Source organism: Rhopalosiphum padi, chromosome 4 (genome assembly GCF_020882245.1).
Source record: "Rhopalosiphum padi isolate XX-2018 chromosome 4, ASM2088224v1, whole genome shotgun sequence".
Lineage (NCBI taxonomy): Eukaryota > Metazoa > Arthropoda > Insecta > Hemiptera > Aphididae > Rhopalosiphum > Rhopalosiphum padi.
The window spans coordinates 44,472,228-44,488,966 of NC_083600.1; the positions used below are offsets into that span (position 1 = coordinate 44,472,228).

A 16,739-nucleotide genomic window follows, 5' to 3' on the forward strand; every position below is an offset into this window, starting at 1 on the left:
TTTTTAACTTTAGGCTACTTGATAAGTACACATGTTTAATCAACCGCATAAATTTGTTTTTAAGGATTTAAAAACTTTTTTTTAACTTCAGTATTACAATGTACACATTAAGTTATAATAGTATAAAAATAAACAATAGTACAATATACGTTACAATATACGTTTGTACAAATTATTGTATGCTGACATTTACTCAAACTAACTATAAGTACTAAGAAGGGTAGGTACTAGAGTGCTTTCGAATTTATATCATTTTACAATTGACCGTAAGAATACCGTAGAGACATAACATATTATGGCGTATTTATGTGAAGTTGCGAAAAATGATTTTTTTATAAATAGAATAAACATACAGATATATAATAGATATTGTAATAGTCCATAATATAGTTATCATAATAATAATTGAATACTTTATTACGTTTAGTTAATACTTAATATACAATTCATAAATAATATTATAATACGAATGAAATAGTTTCTGTGTTAAATTTATAAATATTATTTTTACCGATGTACCTATTCTATTTTTAATGTTAATTATACGTCTATACCAACCAAGATAATAAGAAATGTGTGTCAGCAAAGAAAGATAACTATAAAAATATCATGGTATGAATGTATTTATGTATGATTATATTTATTTTATACACAGCCGTTGTGGCATCGCGTCGTTCAGAACGACTCGTTCTGTAGTTATTATAAATGCATAACTACATACTACATAGGTAGGTATATATTTTACCGATTAATCAAACAAGACGCTATTTTTCTGTGCGGAGTTTAAGAAATACAGAAAAATCTATATAGTACAATTTTGACTAAAAAATAAATGTACATACTCAGATTATTTATCAATTAGCAAATTTTAGTATTTAACAAATTGTTTATACAATTAATGTATTTTGCTAAATATATAAAGTTCAAAGTTGCTTACGAGCCACATAAAAAAAAATAATGCATAAGTCAATATACTTCGCGTATTGTACATAAGAGTAGTTAAGAGTACCTAAAAGAAGATACAAAATACAAATATTTTAACTAAGGATTTAATATCCGTGTAGAGAATAATTTAATACAAACATTTTTTGGGATGACAGGAAAGATAAATGAGCAATGTCAATAAAAACAGAATGTTTTTTTTTGTGCGTATACCATATTATATAATATATAATATATTATAATTTATAATACTGTGTTGTATATATGCAGATGACGAGTCTTTAATATCGCGATAAAGGAAAGTAAAATAAATGTAGGTATAAGGAATAATAATGAAATCGTACGTCATTTATCATAGGGAAAAGTCAGCGGACACGACTTCGATGAAGAGAGGAGGGTAAGTAATGCGTTTTTGCTTTTCGTTCGAATCGTTCTTAGACAAAAAAGAAATATAACTGTCTACAAAGGTTTTGTTTCTTCCTACAACTACAAATCTGAAATCCTACTATTACTACCACTACTGCTATACACTACTACAACAGTGCTACTTCTAAATGATGATAATAATAATAATAATAGTAATGGAAAAACACATTTCCTACTTATAATACACATATATTGTGATGTATACATGCGCGGGCTTTTAAAGGAAAAAGAGACATAACCTTTGCTCTGGCTGGTAGATTAAATGACTACAAAAACAGCAGAAAACGGAAATATTACTAATGTCATAGGAACACGGCCAAGAGCAAAACTATACTTATTGTCGTGGGCCGTGACAACGGGGATAGGGGTCAAAGAGAACTGTGTGTCGGTATTATAAACATACGTTGGAGAACCATCAGGGGAAGTCTCAGCTCGAATGTGAATGCGAAAACGTACAGTATAATATTCTTTTGTTTCGTGTCTCTGACAACGCGTGTGTTCTCTGCAGGTTTCGGGTTAATATTTAATTCGGACGACGGAAACGTCATGTGACGCGAGACGTATTACGATGATAATTGATCGCAACATATTATTATTATTACGTGCTATAAAAACGTGCTCTTTGCCGAATCTCTTACATTGCCTCATCAACATAATATCGTGGTACAATATTATGCATTACATAGGTATATCAGGTATGTATATACCAGATTATTAAGTATTATATTAAACTGGTGATCGAGCGTCTGCTTGTGAGTGTGTGCGCATGCGTGTAGATTTGTATATAATATACGAAACCATTATAACCATAATATTCGGATAATAAATTCACGACGGGCGCGTGTCCCGTAGGGCTGGCCCCATTTTTCTACAGTTTAGAACCCCATTACCAAGAGAATTAAATTTAGCTTCGGATATTATGATCCATAATTCCAGCGACATACATACGAAGTATAATGGTACGACAGACTTATATTATACATTATACATACATTATAATATATTATTGGATCCGATAACGTTCAAACGAACCGTGTAACGACCTTTCGGGAGTCACAAACAACCATTTTTAGGTCGATATTTTATGCGTAGAAAAAAAAGATGCAGCTTTAGTATTATTATTATTATTATTATCATCATCATTCATCATCATCATACTTATACTATATATTATTATGCTTGACGACGGAATAATTATACACACCGGAATACAGGAATTGTCACTATTTTTAATATCACTTTCACATTTTTTTTCAAATGTTTATTGTGTTAATTTATTCTACTGTTTTATAACGAAAATGTTGAAACGGTTAAGTTATCCGGTATTTATTTATACTTTATTTCAATAAAAACTATTGTTCCTAAAAATAATTTTGTGCATTAAAAAAATTCGTTTAGATATCATTTATAAAGGAAACATATAACGCATAAATATAATATAATTGCTGGGTCTTTTTTTAATTGAATTATTTTTGATTAGTTCAATCATAAATTAAAATGTTTTATAGTCACTTATACTTATACTATCAATAGCATGATGACAATAATGCCCTTATAATATATTAATTTAAGGTATTATATCGTGAAATTAATTGATTAATTCGATTCGAATTTATATTATTTTAAAACTCAAGTATAGGTATAAAATAGTAAGTATTAGGTAAATCACATTTATGTTTTTATTGTAAAATATTTTTCGTATTTTCATCATTAATTATTGTAAAAACGATCAAAACACGATTCTTAAAACTGATTCGAGTATATAAAACTGTTGAACAGTAGTCGATAATAGTTAATTCAAAAATTTTAATTCGAAGCGCTTTTAAGTATTATTTGTTGACTATATACACTTTTAATCGAATGAGAAAGCAAACGTTGGCGAGTAAAATAAAACAACTAATTAAATTGCAAACAAATTAAACAAGTAGGGGAATCAAAAACTTTTCGGAAAAATAAACAAATATTTTTTTTTGTTTTGAAAACTATGGATTACGAAACAAGAATGGGTGCTTATCAAATATTATAGACCCTTTTAAAGGTTGCTCGCTGTTTTTACTGAAGAAAACGATAATAATAAAGTTATGAGATTGTTTAAAGAAAGATTTGTAATACTGAACAAATTAAACCCTTTGACAGCGCGCGCGTTATGACGTTTATATTAACAGCAAAATGAATCAAAAGTATAAAAAAAAACAATAATCATTATGATTCCACTAGTATTTCACTCACAATAATTTATTAATTGTCTTTAGTGAAAGCGGTGAACATTTGCGTATATTACATTGTGTTACATATCTATGTAAAATTTGGTAAAATGTTCTTATTAAAAATATATATTATGTATAAAAACCATAAAGTAATTTTTAAAGTGGTATGTATAGTTGTAATGCGTCAATGAGTATTGTTTATTGAATATAATATATCATGCATTTAAAAAAAAATTGAAAATGATAATACCTAAAGTTGATTTAAGTGTTGTAAATAATGATGATATTAATAAAATAACAATAAATATCATTATGTTAACTGTTTTGATAATGAAATACTTAAATATATTTTTTTGAATTTTCATATTATTAAAATAACGCTAGTCAACTTAGAAATTAAATAACTGTCGTTTGTGATATTTAATACAAAGGCAATGACAATAAAACTAATGATATCATATTCAAATATTATTCAGACATATTATAAATTACACACTATTTTTGTTGGTATACCTATGTACGATATCGCCATATCGGATGTACCTAACTAAAAGCTGAGTGTATAAGCTTGAGGATTTTATACGTAAAGAGTGGTACTATTTTAAATTCGTTAAACCAATTCATGAAATATATCGACTTGTTACACGAAAAAAGTTTTTTTAAATTACTCGAGGTTCATTAACAAAGACTATATCTGCAGAGACACTTGGTTTCTCATGATATAGGAAGTTAATTTTTGAAAATAGGTATGGTAACTAACATGCTAAAATATTGTTTTTATAAAAACTATATTATAATATGTATAATAACTATAAGTATATTCGAAGACATTTACATATCACACATGCAGTGAAAATTAGTGAAAAAGAAGCATATTGCTGGTGTAACAGGTGATTTTTATCCCCTTATAAATTTTACGGGATCATGACGTTGAGCCGACAACTAGTAGACCGACAAGATATCAGGCTGACGGACGTTTGGCCGACAGGGTATCTAAATTATATTATGTATTAATGTTTAAAAATAAAAAATTATTATTAAATTACAACTTATTATATTCATATTTATGATATTATTAATATAATCGTCTTAAAAATAATCGTATCATAACACAAATGTATAATACTGGTTTGATATTTATCTCAAATAATTGCTTTGATAAAATATATCGATATTATATTATTTGGAAATTTTGGGTATAGGTACAAAATAAAATATCTTTATCCTAATAATAATACCCAACGTCGGCTCGTCGGTCGTCGGCTCAACGGCTGTCGACTCACCGTCCTAGTCCCAAATTTTATCGAGGGGGTAAAACTAGAGTTGGGTCACCTGACTATGAGTTAGTATTGTAATATTATATTAACATTGGTTAATGTAATTTTTTATTTGTTAAGCGCTATAGAGATTTCTAAAAATGTCGAGAATATAAAAGAGTTGATAAAATATTATTGGATGATTTATATAAAATTGGATCAATTAAAAATGTAAAAATGTTTAATATTTTAGATATTACGATCAATATAATAATATTAAAAATAATAGTATGAAAAAAAAATGTGTATTTTTTTTTAAATTAGGTTAATATTGTTTGTTATTTTTAATTGGATATCTAGTATGACTACAGGAATTAAAAAATGTATATTGAATAATATTGGGTTATAGTTTGAGTTGAGTACATAGAGAATATTCACCGTCCACTTTTGAGAATAAGACTTATCCTACTAACTTATAGGTATTTCAGTTTTCAGTAATGAAAATCATTATGTTAAAAAATTATAAATTAATGAAAATTATTAATTATAACTAATGTTATGTTTACATTAAAGTAGTATTTAATTTTTAAATTTGTCAATAAATGTAGCCTTTAAATTTTAGATTCTCTGTTGAAATGTAACAAAAATAATCCATACAATTTTTATAATCGTTTTTTTTTTAAAATAACACTTTAATTGTAAATAATTTCGTATAACTAATAATATTTTAAAAATTAACGGGTAAATAATATATATGATAGGTAAATTACGACATGATTCTTGAGGTAATGTATACAGCTTTGGTAAATTATAATATAGCTCATATAGCTCTAGAGTGTAGTAATACTATACTATTATGACGTATGTAGTGCCAAATAGTATTCACAATTCAATATTTACTATAATAGTATTGTACAATGCAGTTTGATCTGATCGGAATAAGGATGCAAATACAAGGTAAAAATAAATAACACATACAATAGTTACAAAGGATTTGATTGTAGATGTTATAGTGATTTGGTTATTAAAGCGCTCAACCATTTGAATAATGTCAATGTTCTATAACAACGTCCAAATTTATGCCAACTGCTACCATGCGATAGATATATTTTAATAGAAGAAAAAAGTTAATAGTTTCAAGTTTCAAGTTTCTTTGAGAAAGTTACAACAACAGAAATACATAATATGATGTAGGATATATTATATTTTAAATAAAAAAATAGCGATAAGATAAGAGGCGAGAATTTGTGGAAATGTGATTTTTTTTTTATAATTAATTGCAATTGGTCATGTATATCGTATACTGTAAAGACAACATTAAAACAACAAAATGTACGTTATGTTAATTTATTTGAGGCCTCCATAACATTGAAAACTCTACATTTCAACATACGTACGGGTAGTATTATATTTTATATTTTTAAGAACTTTGTCCTTTCAATATGAAGACTATATTAGCAACAGATAACAACAATCTTATGAAAAATCGTGCGGAATATTCTGTATTTTTTGCGTGATCAGAAACGGTTTTTTTTTTTTAATTGACAAACGTTTTGCGACGTGGAGTAAATACTTCCATTATTTTGTCCGAACGATACAACAGAGTTGACGTGTCATTGAAAACGGTGATACTGGTACGTGTTAGCATAACAGATACAACATAAATCTCCGGAAACGGACTCCGGTGAGACGGCAACAGCCCCGCGGGGTCACGGTGCGATACATTAATTATCGTTTAGAATAAAGGCGTTTTCGTGGGCATAGGAATTATGTGCGTTTATAAGAAGACCAAGAGGAAAACCGACTATAATTTTATTTCGATTTTAAAACCATGTTGAAATAATTATTTCTGGAGGCCATCGTATTTTATACTCCCTAACCGTAGCAACCCTCGTTATTCATTTATTATTATTACTCCGGCCGAGTTTAATACGTAAATATAGTGTTGATTTTTGTTGTTGTTATTTTACGCCTAGTATTTACGTATCGCATTTAACACCATTTGCAAACCACTATGCTATATACTTGCCGATTCTAACGGCAGGAAATATGGACACTTTTGATCGCCATGTCAATATAGACAATAATGCTTCGCCGACATACCATTATTGTTGATTTTCTATATGATACGGATAGGGAAAATTATAATTATGGTATTTAACGAGTATGTTTTTGAGATTGGCAACGATTTTACAGATTTGGTAATTAAATTTATGTTTGTATACGAAGCGATGAAGGACAATTGGTGTTAAATTTGAGCTGATAATAAAGACAAACAAAAGAAAAAAAGGAATTGACAAATAACTTAACGTAATTTTTAAACGATTTTCAATGTATATTATATACATATTATATAAAGGTACTTACCACTTCGATTTTCACTGTCAGCGGGCTTCATTTGTATCGGATGGTGCATCTGTTAAAAAAAAAAAAATACAATTTTTATTAATTTTATTAATTATAACTAGTTAAATGTTATACATCCAATTCAATAGCCAATAAACATTCAAGCCAGTAACATTGGTAGGCAGATACATTATAAGATTAAAATTTGATTCATGCACCTAATGTAATGTACTCAAAACACGACTTGTCAACATTTAGTGTTCGGTAGAAAAGATGAACAGAAATAAGTTTTGGCATTGGCAGCAACTACTATAAATTATATCAAAAATATATGTACATATTGTGTTATATATATATATTTATATATGATTATATAAATATTTTATTTTGGTAATGTGTACGTAGTATGTAATTTAATATTATAATATAATTTACGGATAACTTTCCATGCGGTCAGAGCCTTTATTTTTGTAATTCGATTACGAGTCGCGGATGGGCGCCACGTACGTATACGTAGCTGCAGTATATTATACGGGAGGGTTTTCTAGGTAAGTTATCGTATATAATTTACAATACTACAATGTATAATAATATATTTTATAGGTTTTATATAGGTACACTGTCAAACCGATAATAATCGAATCGTAAAAAATAAATAGTCGATTGTTTTGTATAACTGTCGAAACGTGCCGAGTTACTTTAACTGTCGAATAGTATCAAAGGATTTGTATACTAAAAAATGATAAAAGTGAATAAGTAATATTATTTGCAGACTGTCATAGGACGGTGAAAACAAATGACGCGTGACGTACTTATACTATACTTATTAATAATAATAATAAAAATAATAAAAAAAAAATCGATACCTACTTTAAATTATGTATAGGTGTATAAACTACAGGCAACGCCGCTACGTAGAAATACGAGGTGGTCAAAGGGTCTATTGGCTATTTTGTTCTTGCAGTTTTGAATCTATGACCTCAATCGAATTGTTTTTACATTGTTTTAATGATTAAACAAAGGGCATATTAAAATATCGTATGCATGTGTGCTTATGTGGTGGGTGATTATTACCTGCAATATCATCTATGGCCTTTATCGGGCTATCGGCTAGGTATCTATTTCACGAGTTTTGTACTTTTATTAAAAGAAAAAAATTTGGTTTATGTATTATATAGAACATAGAATAGGTATAGATCATAATATTATTATAATATTGTTATAGACACTCATAGTTATGTGAATAGGTTAGTGGTAGGAAAATTGGTAATAGTCTTTACAACCAACGACTGTACCAATGATGAAATTATGTGATCTGTTATGATGTGAGACCGTATACTAGTATAATTTATGATTTATCATAATCGATGTAACCGAGATAAAATTAATGAACTTAAGTAATTAATTCTTGGATAAATACTTGTCGCCTTTAACGATATTTATATCTCTCTTTCACTCTCTATTTCTATACACACTAATTTATATATATATATATATAATATGGGATATAATGATCTTTTTATTTATTTTTATGTTGTAAGCCAATACTTGAATGGATAAACAACTTCTATCACCATTGTACCCCTGTTCAATGTTCATTGACACCTGAGAATAAAATCCGTTAATCTAAATTATATATAAATTATTGATTTGGGAAGGGTTCGGATATTTTGATCGACGAGTGAATATTATTGAATGAAAAAAAAACATTTAATTTGTTTCTTGTTCTTTCCTTCTCTAACAATGCGCAGTTATAACTCACGACCGCTATTTTTTTTAATTTAAATTATGTTTTTTGTTAAATATATTGATCTTAGCTTGTGTTAAAGATATACGCATGAATGATTAGATAAATTGTATTATAATTCTAATACGATGGTATTAAATTTTTTTGAGTGTTGAAAATTTGCTTACGAAATATAATATATATGTTATATTATTATATCATAACTGGGGACAGTATGCATATAGCTTTAGATTTAATGTAAAATATACATTATAGTTTATAAGTGGTACGATTTGAGTAAGATTGCACTGCTGAAGTATATACATCTATAGTGTCTATTATAGGTTGACATAGATAATTTAATAATTATGTATTAATATGAATTATGAACACTTATTGTATAGGCCAAGTACAGTACATTATATTTAAGTATATCTTTAATAAAATGAAAAATCGTCATTCAATATTGAGCTACGTCATTACATATTACTTATTCATGTTTTTAAATTTTAAAGGATAGATGGTTGCATAGGTTAACAGAAAATAGCACTGCATAATACGATTGACAAACGTTTGAATGTTATCTAATCCATTCCTTTGGTTATACTGTTGTAGTAGTACAATTTATCTGGGTACACGTGTAGTATTTTTTTAGAATGTTTGAAATAGCTAGGACGATGTTAGTGATTAACTATATATTAAAGTATATGTGTATATAATATATATACCTATTATATCTACTACATTGTATATTTTATGTTTAACTTATTCATTTTTACATGATAAAATGCTATTCAAATATTATTACAGTTAATTAACAATTTGTGTTTTCAGCGTTTATATAAATCCATATAATTTAATATTTTTTAACTTACAAACGCTATTATGTGTTGTATTAGACGCTTCACTTTTATCAGATTCACATTCAGTTTGAATAATAAATTGTTTCCGAGCTTGGGCTTAAAAAAATATCCCCTATAAAAATTATATATAACTTTTATACCAAATTTAGACTGTTTAGAGTTTATTACTTATCTACGAGTATGTATGATTATTGATTATGTATGTAGGTAACAATCATAAAATATGTTTTTATAAACGAATTTTTTAAACATACTATTAGATACTATTGGATAATTGTTTTAGCAAAACTATCATACGCTGTTGTATCATAAAATAATATTGAATTATGTTAAAAAATTACGTATTGTGATTAAAAAAAATTGATATGTGAAAAATAAACAACAATAAGTAGCTGGTATAGCTGGTTATGTGTGTTTTAGTTTCTAGTGAATTATCTATTGCCGATAATATTAAACATTTAAAACTGTGAGTGCAAATAATTTAAGCATACGTTTTTGTTTGTACTTTTTACAGATAGAATAATGTTGATATACATTGTATAGGTACAATATTTTTAAGTGTTTATTCACGATATATTTTTAAACTAATAAATAACCTCGAATTAATTATCTATAATCTATAGTGTTGATTTTATATACATACGATTTACATTAGTCGCTATATACTCGCTGCGCGCAAGAATAAAAAGATAAAAAAAAAAACAATATGAAGAAATATTTTTCGTGTATAGTGCGCGCTTAATTAATCAGTTATTCTGTAAAATATCATTACGACGATATAGATGGAACCTATCATTTCTTATGATTACCTTTTTCCAATATATTGCCGTAATTGAGTAGTAAGGTTTATATTGTAGTTTAAACAATAATGGTATCAATACATCGGCACGTATACCAATAATTTAACATAAAAGGACGCATAAATTAAAATATTGATTTTATTATTATTATACTTTTTCGCAATCTACTTATGGTATCTGTTTCAGAAAAAAAATAACCACTAGACATTTCTCTGGGGAACTGATATGTTCTTCTTTTACGTAGAAAAAAAATACACCTAGGTAACATGTGCATGTACGCTTGGACTAGAGAACTGAGATTCTCGGGGGAATACAACGTATACACACGTGGACGAAAAATGTATGGAAAAAGAAAGGAAGAAACTCTAACTGACGGTATAATAATTGAATTGCGACAGGATAATAAGAACGCAAGAAAACGGATAAAGAAATAATAATAAAAATAAAAAAAAAAGGATAGAAGATGAAATTTGTGGCTAAACTTTCGGTTTGGATTCTGCTACTTATTATGCAGGAAGAAAAAAACTGAAGGTTATCCAAGACCGAATGTTTATTTACATACACAAATACTATGTATAGATAGATACATACACGCATACACATTTACACACTTTTATATATGTATATAGATATATATAACTATAATTGTACCTAGTACCTATATAATACATATATAGTCGAGTAATTTTGTAGTTAAAAAGTTTTAGAACGACGAGAATTGTAATAATGCCGTTGAACGTTTGCGAATAGGATTTAGACAGAGATTGGATAATATGAAAAGCTTTGCGACATGGCCATGGCGTGGCAAGACAGATTCGGAATTGACTGAAAGATTTTTTAAATAAATAATAATTTTATTTTATATAATATACAGTTTGGGATTGCGTATTTAAAGTGGAATGTTAAGTTGCGACGTGGAGAACATGCCGTTAACCAAAATAATTTACGTATTAATAATAATAATTATTATTTTATTTATTTTAATGTATTAAAATAAATATTATAAATTCCCAAAAATGTTCAAAAGGTTTATAAGTTTTAGAAGATATCATTTTATTTTTTTTGTTTTTATTGTATATTGTATAATATAGTTTTGTTATAACGTCTTGTGATCGTATTTCTAACAATTAAATAATTAAGAGTACGTCTCACCCAAAAGGTTGTCACTATTTTCCAAGTTCGTAATATAGTAAATTTAAATTCAGTGGTAGAAATTTTAGCTTTGTTAGCTTTAATATTAGAGTGAAGTCGGGTTTCCACTACACGTCTACACTGTGTCGTGTTCCGTGCATTTAATATGTAGGCAACAAAAGGTCGGTAACATGTTATCTGAAAGCTTAATATTATAATATTAAACACGGTATATTGAAAACTTGGCTCGAATTTACCTATTATTAAACTTAAAGGTAATGAAATTTTCTGTGGTTTATTGAAAGTATTTTTTTGATGTTTTAATTTTGAAGCGAGTTATGATTATTTTTAATTTATAGTAATTTAGTAGTAAATAAGTTTAATAGTACGTAATCTAATATTAAAACTAACTATGTTATATAGCTCTGTTCAGCGATAGAACACGTTGATTCAATACATTCCTTCGCGACGCCCTGCCATTGAGACTGGTTCCACTGGCAGTTTACCAATTACGCCTAAAATTACTTTTTTATATACCAGTTGCGCTCTATACATTTTAGGGTCGATAGACTTATTGCGTTCAAAACATTTTACAATACCTAAGAAAAATGTATTAGTTAGTTAAAATGATTATGTAATAAATGACAACACTAACCGAATTTTGTGAATATTAATACATAATATAATATAAATAAATAAATCATTTTTTTCGCATCTTATAAGTTATTTTTTGATCGTAAATTATTCAAAATTAAATACCAGTTACATTACATTACAATTTGTTTCATAAAATTCACGGCATTGTTATAAAATATATTATACCCTGCAGTTACTTTAACCAATAATCAATTGATCAATAAATACGTTTTAATTTTCAAGCATTTTAGTATGCGTTACACAAGTGCAATTGGTATACTGACTAATGACCTTAAGCGAAAATTTTGCGTTGGGCGCAAGAATTGGTCAATACCCGTTCCACTATATGGGTGTCGCGTAGGGGTGCACAGAAGAACCGATTTCCGTCAGGTCATGGTGTGTTTTATCGTTGGACAGAGTACAAATGAGATTTGCTGAACAAACACTTTCCATGATACGCACTTGTAAGACGGTTACATCACAATATGCATGTGAGATATAAACAAAACAAAATTATAAGATATTGATTGTACGATTTAAACTACGGCGACAACAACGACAATGATAATAATAAGACACTATAAATATAAAAACTAATAAACGATTTATCATGGAATAATTTCCCTAAACAAACTAAACAGTATTAAATTAATCGTTTTCTTCTTCGGCATTAAATCTAGACTCTTAAATAATAATGATAATCATAGTAATTCCGTGTAACGCGTCCTATCAAAGGATTTTCAGTTCTCTATGTTTATATACTAAACATACCCTAGAGGCCTTTGAATTAAAATGAATAATTATAACATAATAGAACATACACAAAAGACATAACGGTAAATAAGCATAACATTAATATGTTTCACTAGAAATAATAATATTAATTCATTTGGCGTTATAGCTTGTCTCCATAAATTGAGCTAAGCTCTTTAGTTTCATTTACCTATACGGCTATATGTAAATAAATTCAGAAAGCACTTTAATCACATTAAGCTGTTCATTTAGACATTTACGCGTGTACTTTACAGCTTGATTGACATTATTTAATGAAGTATAAAATTAATTATAAAAGTATAGCTCGCTATTGTACAAAGAAACTGTTTCAAATATATATAGATATATAATGGTGGTCAAGCACTCTCTCACACACAAGATAAAAAATATATACATAATTTACGTTGTATTTTATCGATTAACCACCCTCGAGTACTTCCAGTAAATAAAAAAGGTTATCATAAAAGGGTTTTTTTTTAATTTCAAACGATTATTATTATCAATATAGATATAAAGTATTAAGGTAAAAAATAAAAATAAAAACAGTATACAAATGCATTAGATATTTTCTCGTCGGAACCGATTCGTTACTGAGCGTAAATTATATGCCATTTCACTAAATTTAGTGTTTCAAAGTCAAACATACTCTCGTCGTTTTTTATTTTTATACATTGGCTTATTCAGATTTCAATGGCACTGTATAATATGTCAGCCATCATGCTTTTAAGGCGTGAACTCTCCCTCGGAAGCCTAGTAATCATTCTTCTCGCTATACATACTTCAGTCGTGTAGGAGCAAGACTAATGACTTATTTTTTTTTTTTTACTCAAAGGACATGGAACGCATTGAATTCAAATTCATGTGCTTATCGATTGCTATAACATCAAACGGAAATAAATAATAAACGTAATTCAGTTAAATATAATAAATTAAACAAATTTTTCATTCGAGATAACAATACTATAAGTATATACTTTTTAATTGGCAATTTAAAGTTAAAATGTATTTTTTATATTATTGTTGTGCTATTGATCCATTTAATAAATATATATTATCCAAATTCACGGTCAAAAAGTATAATAATATACCGAATACCTGGTTATATCGTAATATTTGTTATTTGTGGAGGTACTTAAAAAAAACATACATACATACAGGGTATAATTTATCAATTATGGCTCAGTGCTCACCTCCTATTTTTTCTTCAACAATGTAGTGTTATTTAAAATATAATTTTTACAATTTTTTAAATATATCTTAAGACCATACATAAAAATTTTTGAAAATTTTTGTACTATATAAGTATCATATGGAGATACAAACTTTTGTTGTTTTTTTTTTTTTAATGACAATATTAATTTTATACAATACATTATTTAACGAATAATATTTCTGGACATTGTTGACGTATCATAATAAAAATTAAAATGAGTAGCATATAAGTTATTTAACTCTGTTAAATTAGTATAGATAATAAATCCATGGTAATAAGTTTGGAAGATATGAAGGCTATAATGGTCATTTAAATAGTTAAGTAATTTATGTTAATCTATCAATATATATATATAGTTCATAAAAATGGTCTAGGTACCTATAATAAATATTAGATCCAATATTAATATAAGTCATATAACTTATATTTATGTGAAACTATTTTTAATGACCTTAATTCTTAAAATAAATAATTTAATAACTGAAAAACACTTATTAGAATATTTTAAAGAGGCTACATCAAAATGATTACAAAAAATATGTGTTAAATAATTTGAAGTAAAAAAGGGGTTCCATTTGAAAAACAGAAGTTTGTATATTTACAGGACTTCCTTAAACTGTACAAAAAAATCTCAAGTTTGAAAATATGGTTTTGAAGTATATTTAAACATTTCTAAAATCAAAATTTCAATTAATTCATTATCCAATGAATAATAGTGGTGAGGATGATTGGTCAATCACACCATGTGTCCATGTATATAATTGATATATGTTGTTATCGGACATAATATACAATCAATAGGTATATTAATACACGTACAGTTTTATATCAAATTATTTTTTACCATATCTACTTTCAATTATCTTAGTTGTATGTTTAAAATATTTTTATTTATTTGACTTGCTAAATTATTAGTATTTAATTTCTTTTAGGTGGGAGTAACCGTATAATTTTTACATCTAGCATTTGATAAACGCGTGTTATTATACAGTAAATTAGGGGAGTGTGATATCGTCAAACGACCACCCCCGTTGGATAGGCAAATAAAAAATTATAATTTCGATATGCCAATATATATTGATGTATAAGATGTATTATACAGTTGTCGAGAAAATGTGAACGTGCTAGTTCTCATGATCGCATCATTATGTTGTCTGGTAATTTAAGTAATGACGACAACAATCATTAAACGACAAATGCATACAAAATGTATCTGGACTATACATCATACTCGCATTTCAATGTAATGTCATAGTACAATTGTTAAATCCTCTAGGTATTGTATGTTATATAGGTATACGTGTATTGGAGTATAAATACTATATTTTTATATTTCCAAAAATTCTTGACTATATTATAGGTATGCCGCATCGTGATAATACGATAATATGCAAATTAAATTTTTCCCCTTTTTGAACGATTTACTCGCGCGTTTAGGTGTGCGCCAAAGTCCGCAGTGGCAGACGGACGGGTGGTGTATACATATATTATGCGTTAGGTTAGTCGGTATAGTGGATGTGGTGGAGGGGTGGTGATGAGGGTATGCGAGGAGAGATCATTATAAAATGCTCTGCGGTGAAAAATTCCTTTGTGTCGAGAACGTTTTTTTTTATCTTGTCCCTTTTGCCCCTTTTCAGCGACAGTTTTTGCGTGTTTCGGTCCGCCGGTTTCCGCGGGACGCCTTGTACCATCTTTGTAAAAACAATGTCACTGAACCGGGGGTGCGCGCGCGCTATCGAAATGTTCCGCCGGCGGTGGGCGATTAATCTTACTCTAATTGATTTAAAACGGCGGAATTAGCTGTGGATGCGATATTATTATATAGAGACGAAATTAAAGCGTTTTTTCTGTCTATCGTGGGAGTGTTAAGAAATAATAATATAGACAACATAAAAAAAGTAGTCCAGAATCATTTGATAAGCAAATAATACGAATTATGGTAGACGGAGAGATGAAAAGGAGGAAGCAAGATTGTAGAGAAATAATATGATATAGTTACAGACGACAGTATAGTGACACAGTGTATATAGTGTTCTTATGTCATGTACAAACAATCAAATTAAAAATAAATAAATAAAATAATATATATTATATAAATATCAAGACAGTGATTCTTACCCCTGGTAGCGTCTTGATGTTGTGTAAAGCATTTTGAGCATCGAGAGCAGCTTTTCTCGTATAATATGTTACGAAGCAACATCCTGCGAAAGCAAAACAAAAAAATACGATTAGTTTATTGTTAACAAATCACGCGAGTTTCATCGAAAACGAATTGAGAAAAGGACGTTAATTTATTGGGTTATTCGCTAATCGGTGTATGATGCCTATATATATTATGCAAAAACTTTTGATGGAAAAAAAATTATTTTTCCGTCTTATAAAGGTAACAATGTAATTTTGTTATTATCTCCACTCCAAC

General features: G+C 27.9%; 1 protein-coding gene across 3 annotated transcripts in view; it reads right to left on the reverse strand.

The window, feature by feature from the left end:
• Positions 1-7,094: 7,094 nt before the first annotated feature.
• The window catches only part of LOC132931001 (CUGBP Elav-like family member 2), a 110,169-nt gene continuing 100,524 nt past the window's right edge, over positions 7,095-16,739 (reverse strand). For all 3 annotated transcript variants that reach the window (XM_060997166.1, XM_060997164.1, XM_060997165.1), the window contains exons 4-5: positions 16,439-16,521; positions 7,095-7,247 (exon numbers count right to left, since the gene is read on the reverse strand). In XM_060997166.1, the coding sequence (XP_060853149.1) occupies positions 7,170-7,247; positions 16,439-16,521 (161 nt within the window). In that variant the 3' untranslated portion in view covers positions 7,095-7,169. The remainder of the gene's footprint in view (positions 7,248-16,438; positions 16,522-16,739) is intronic.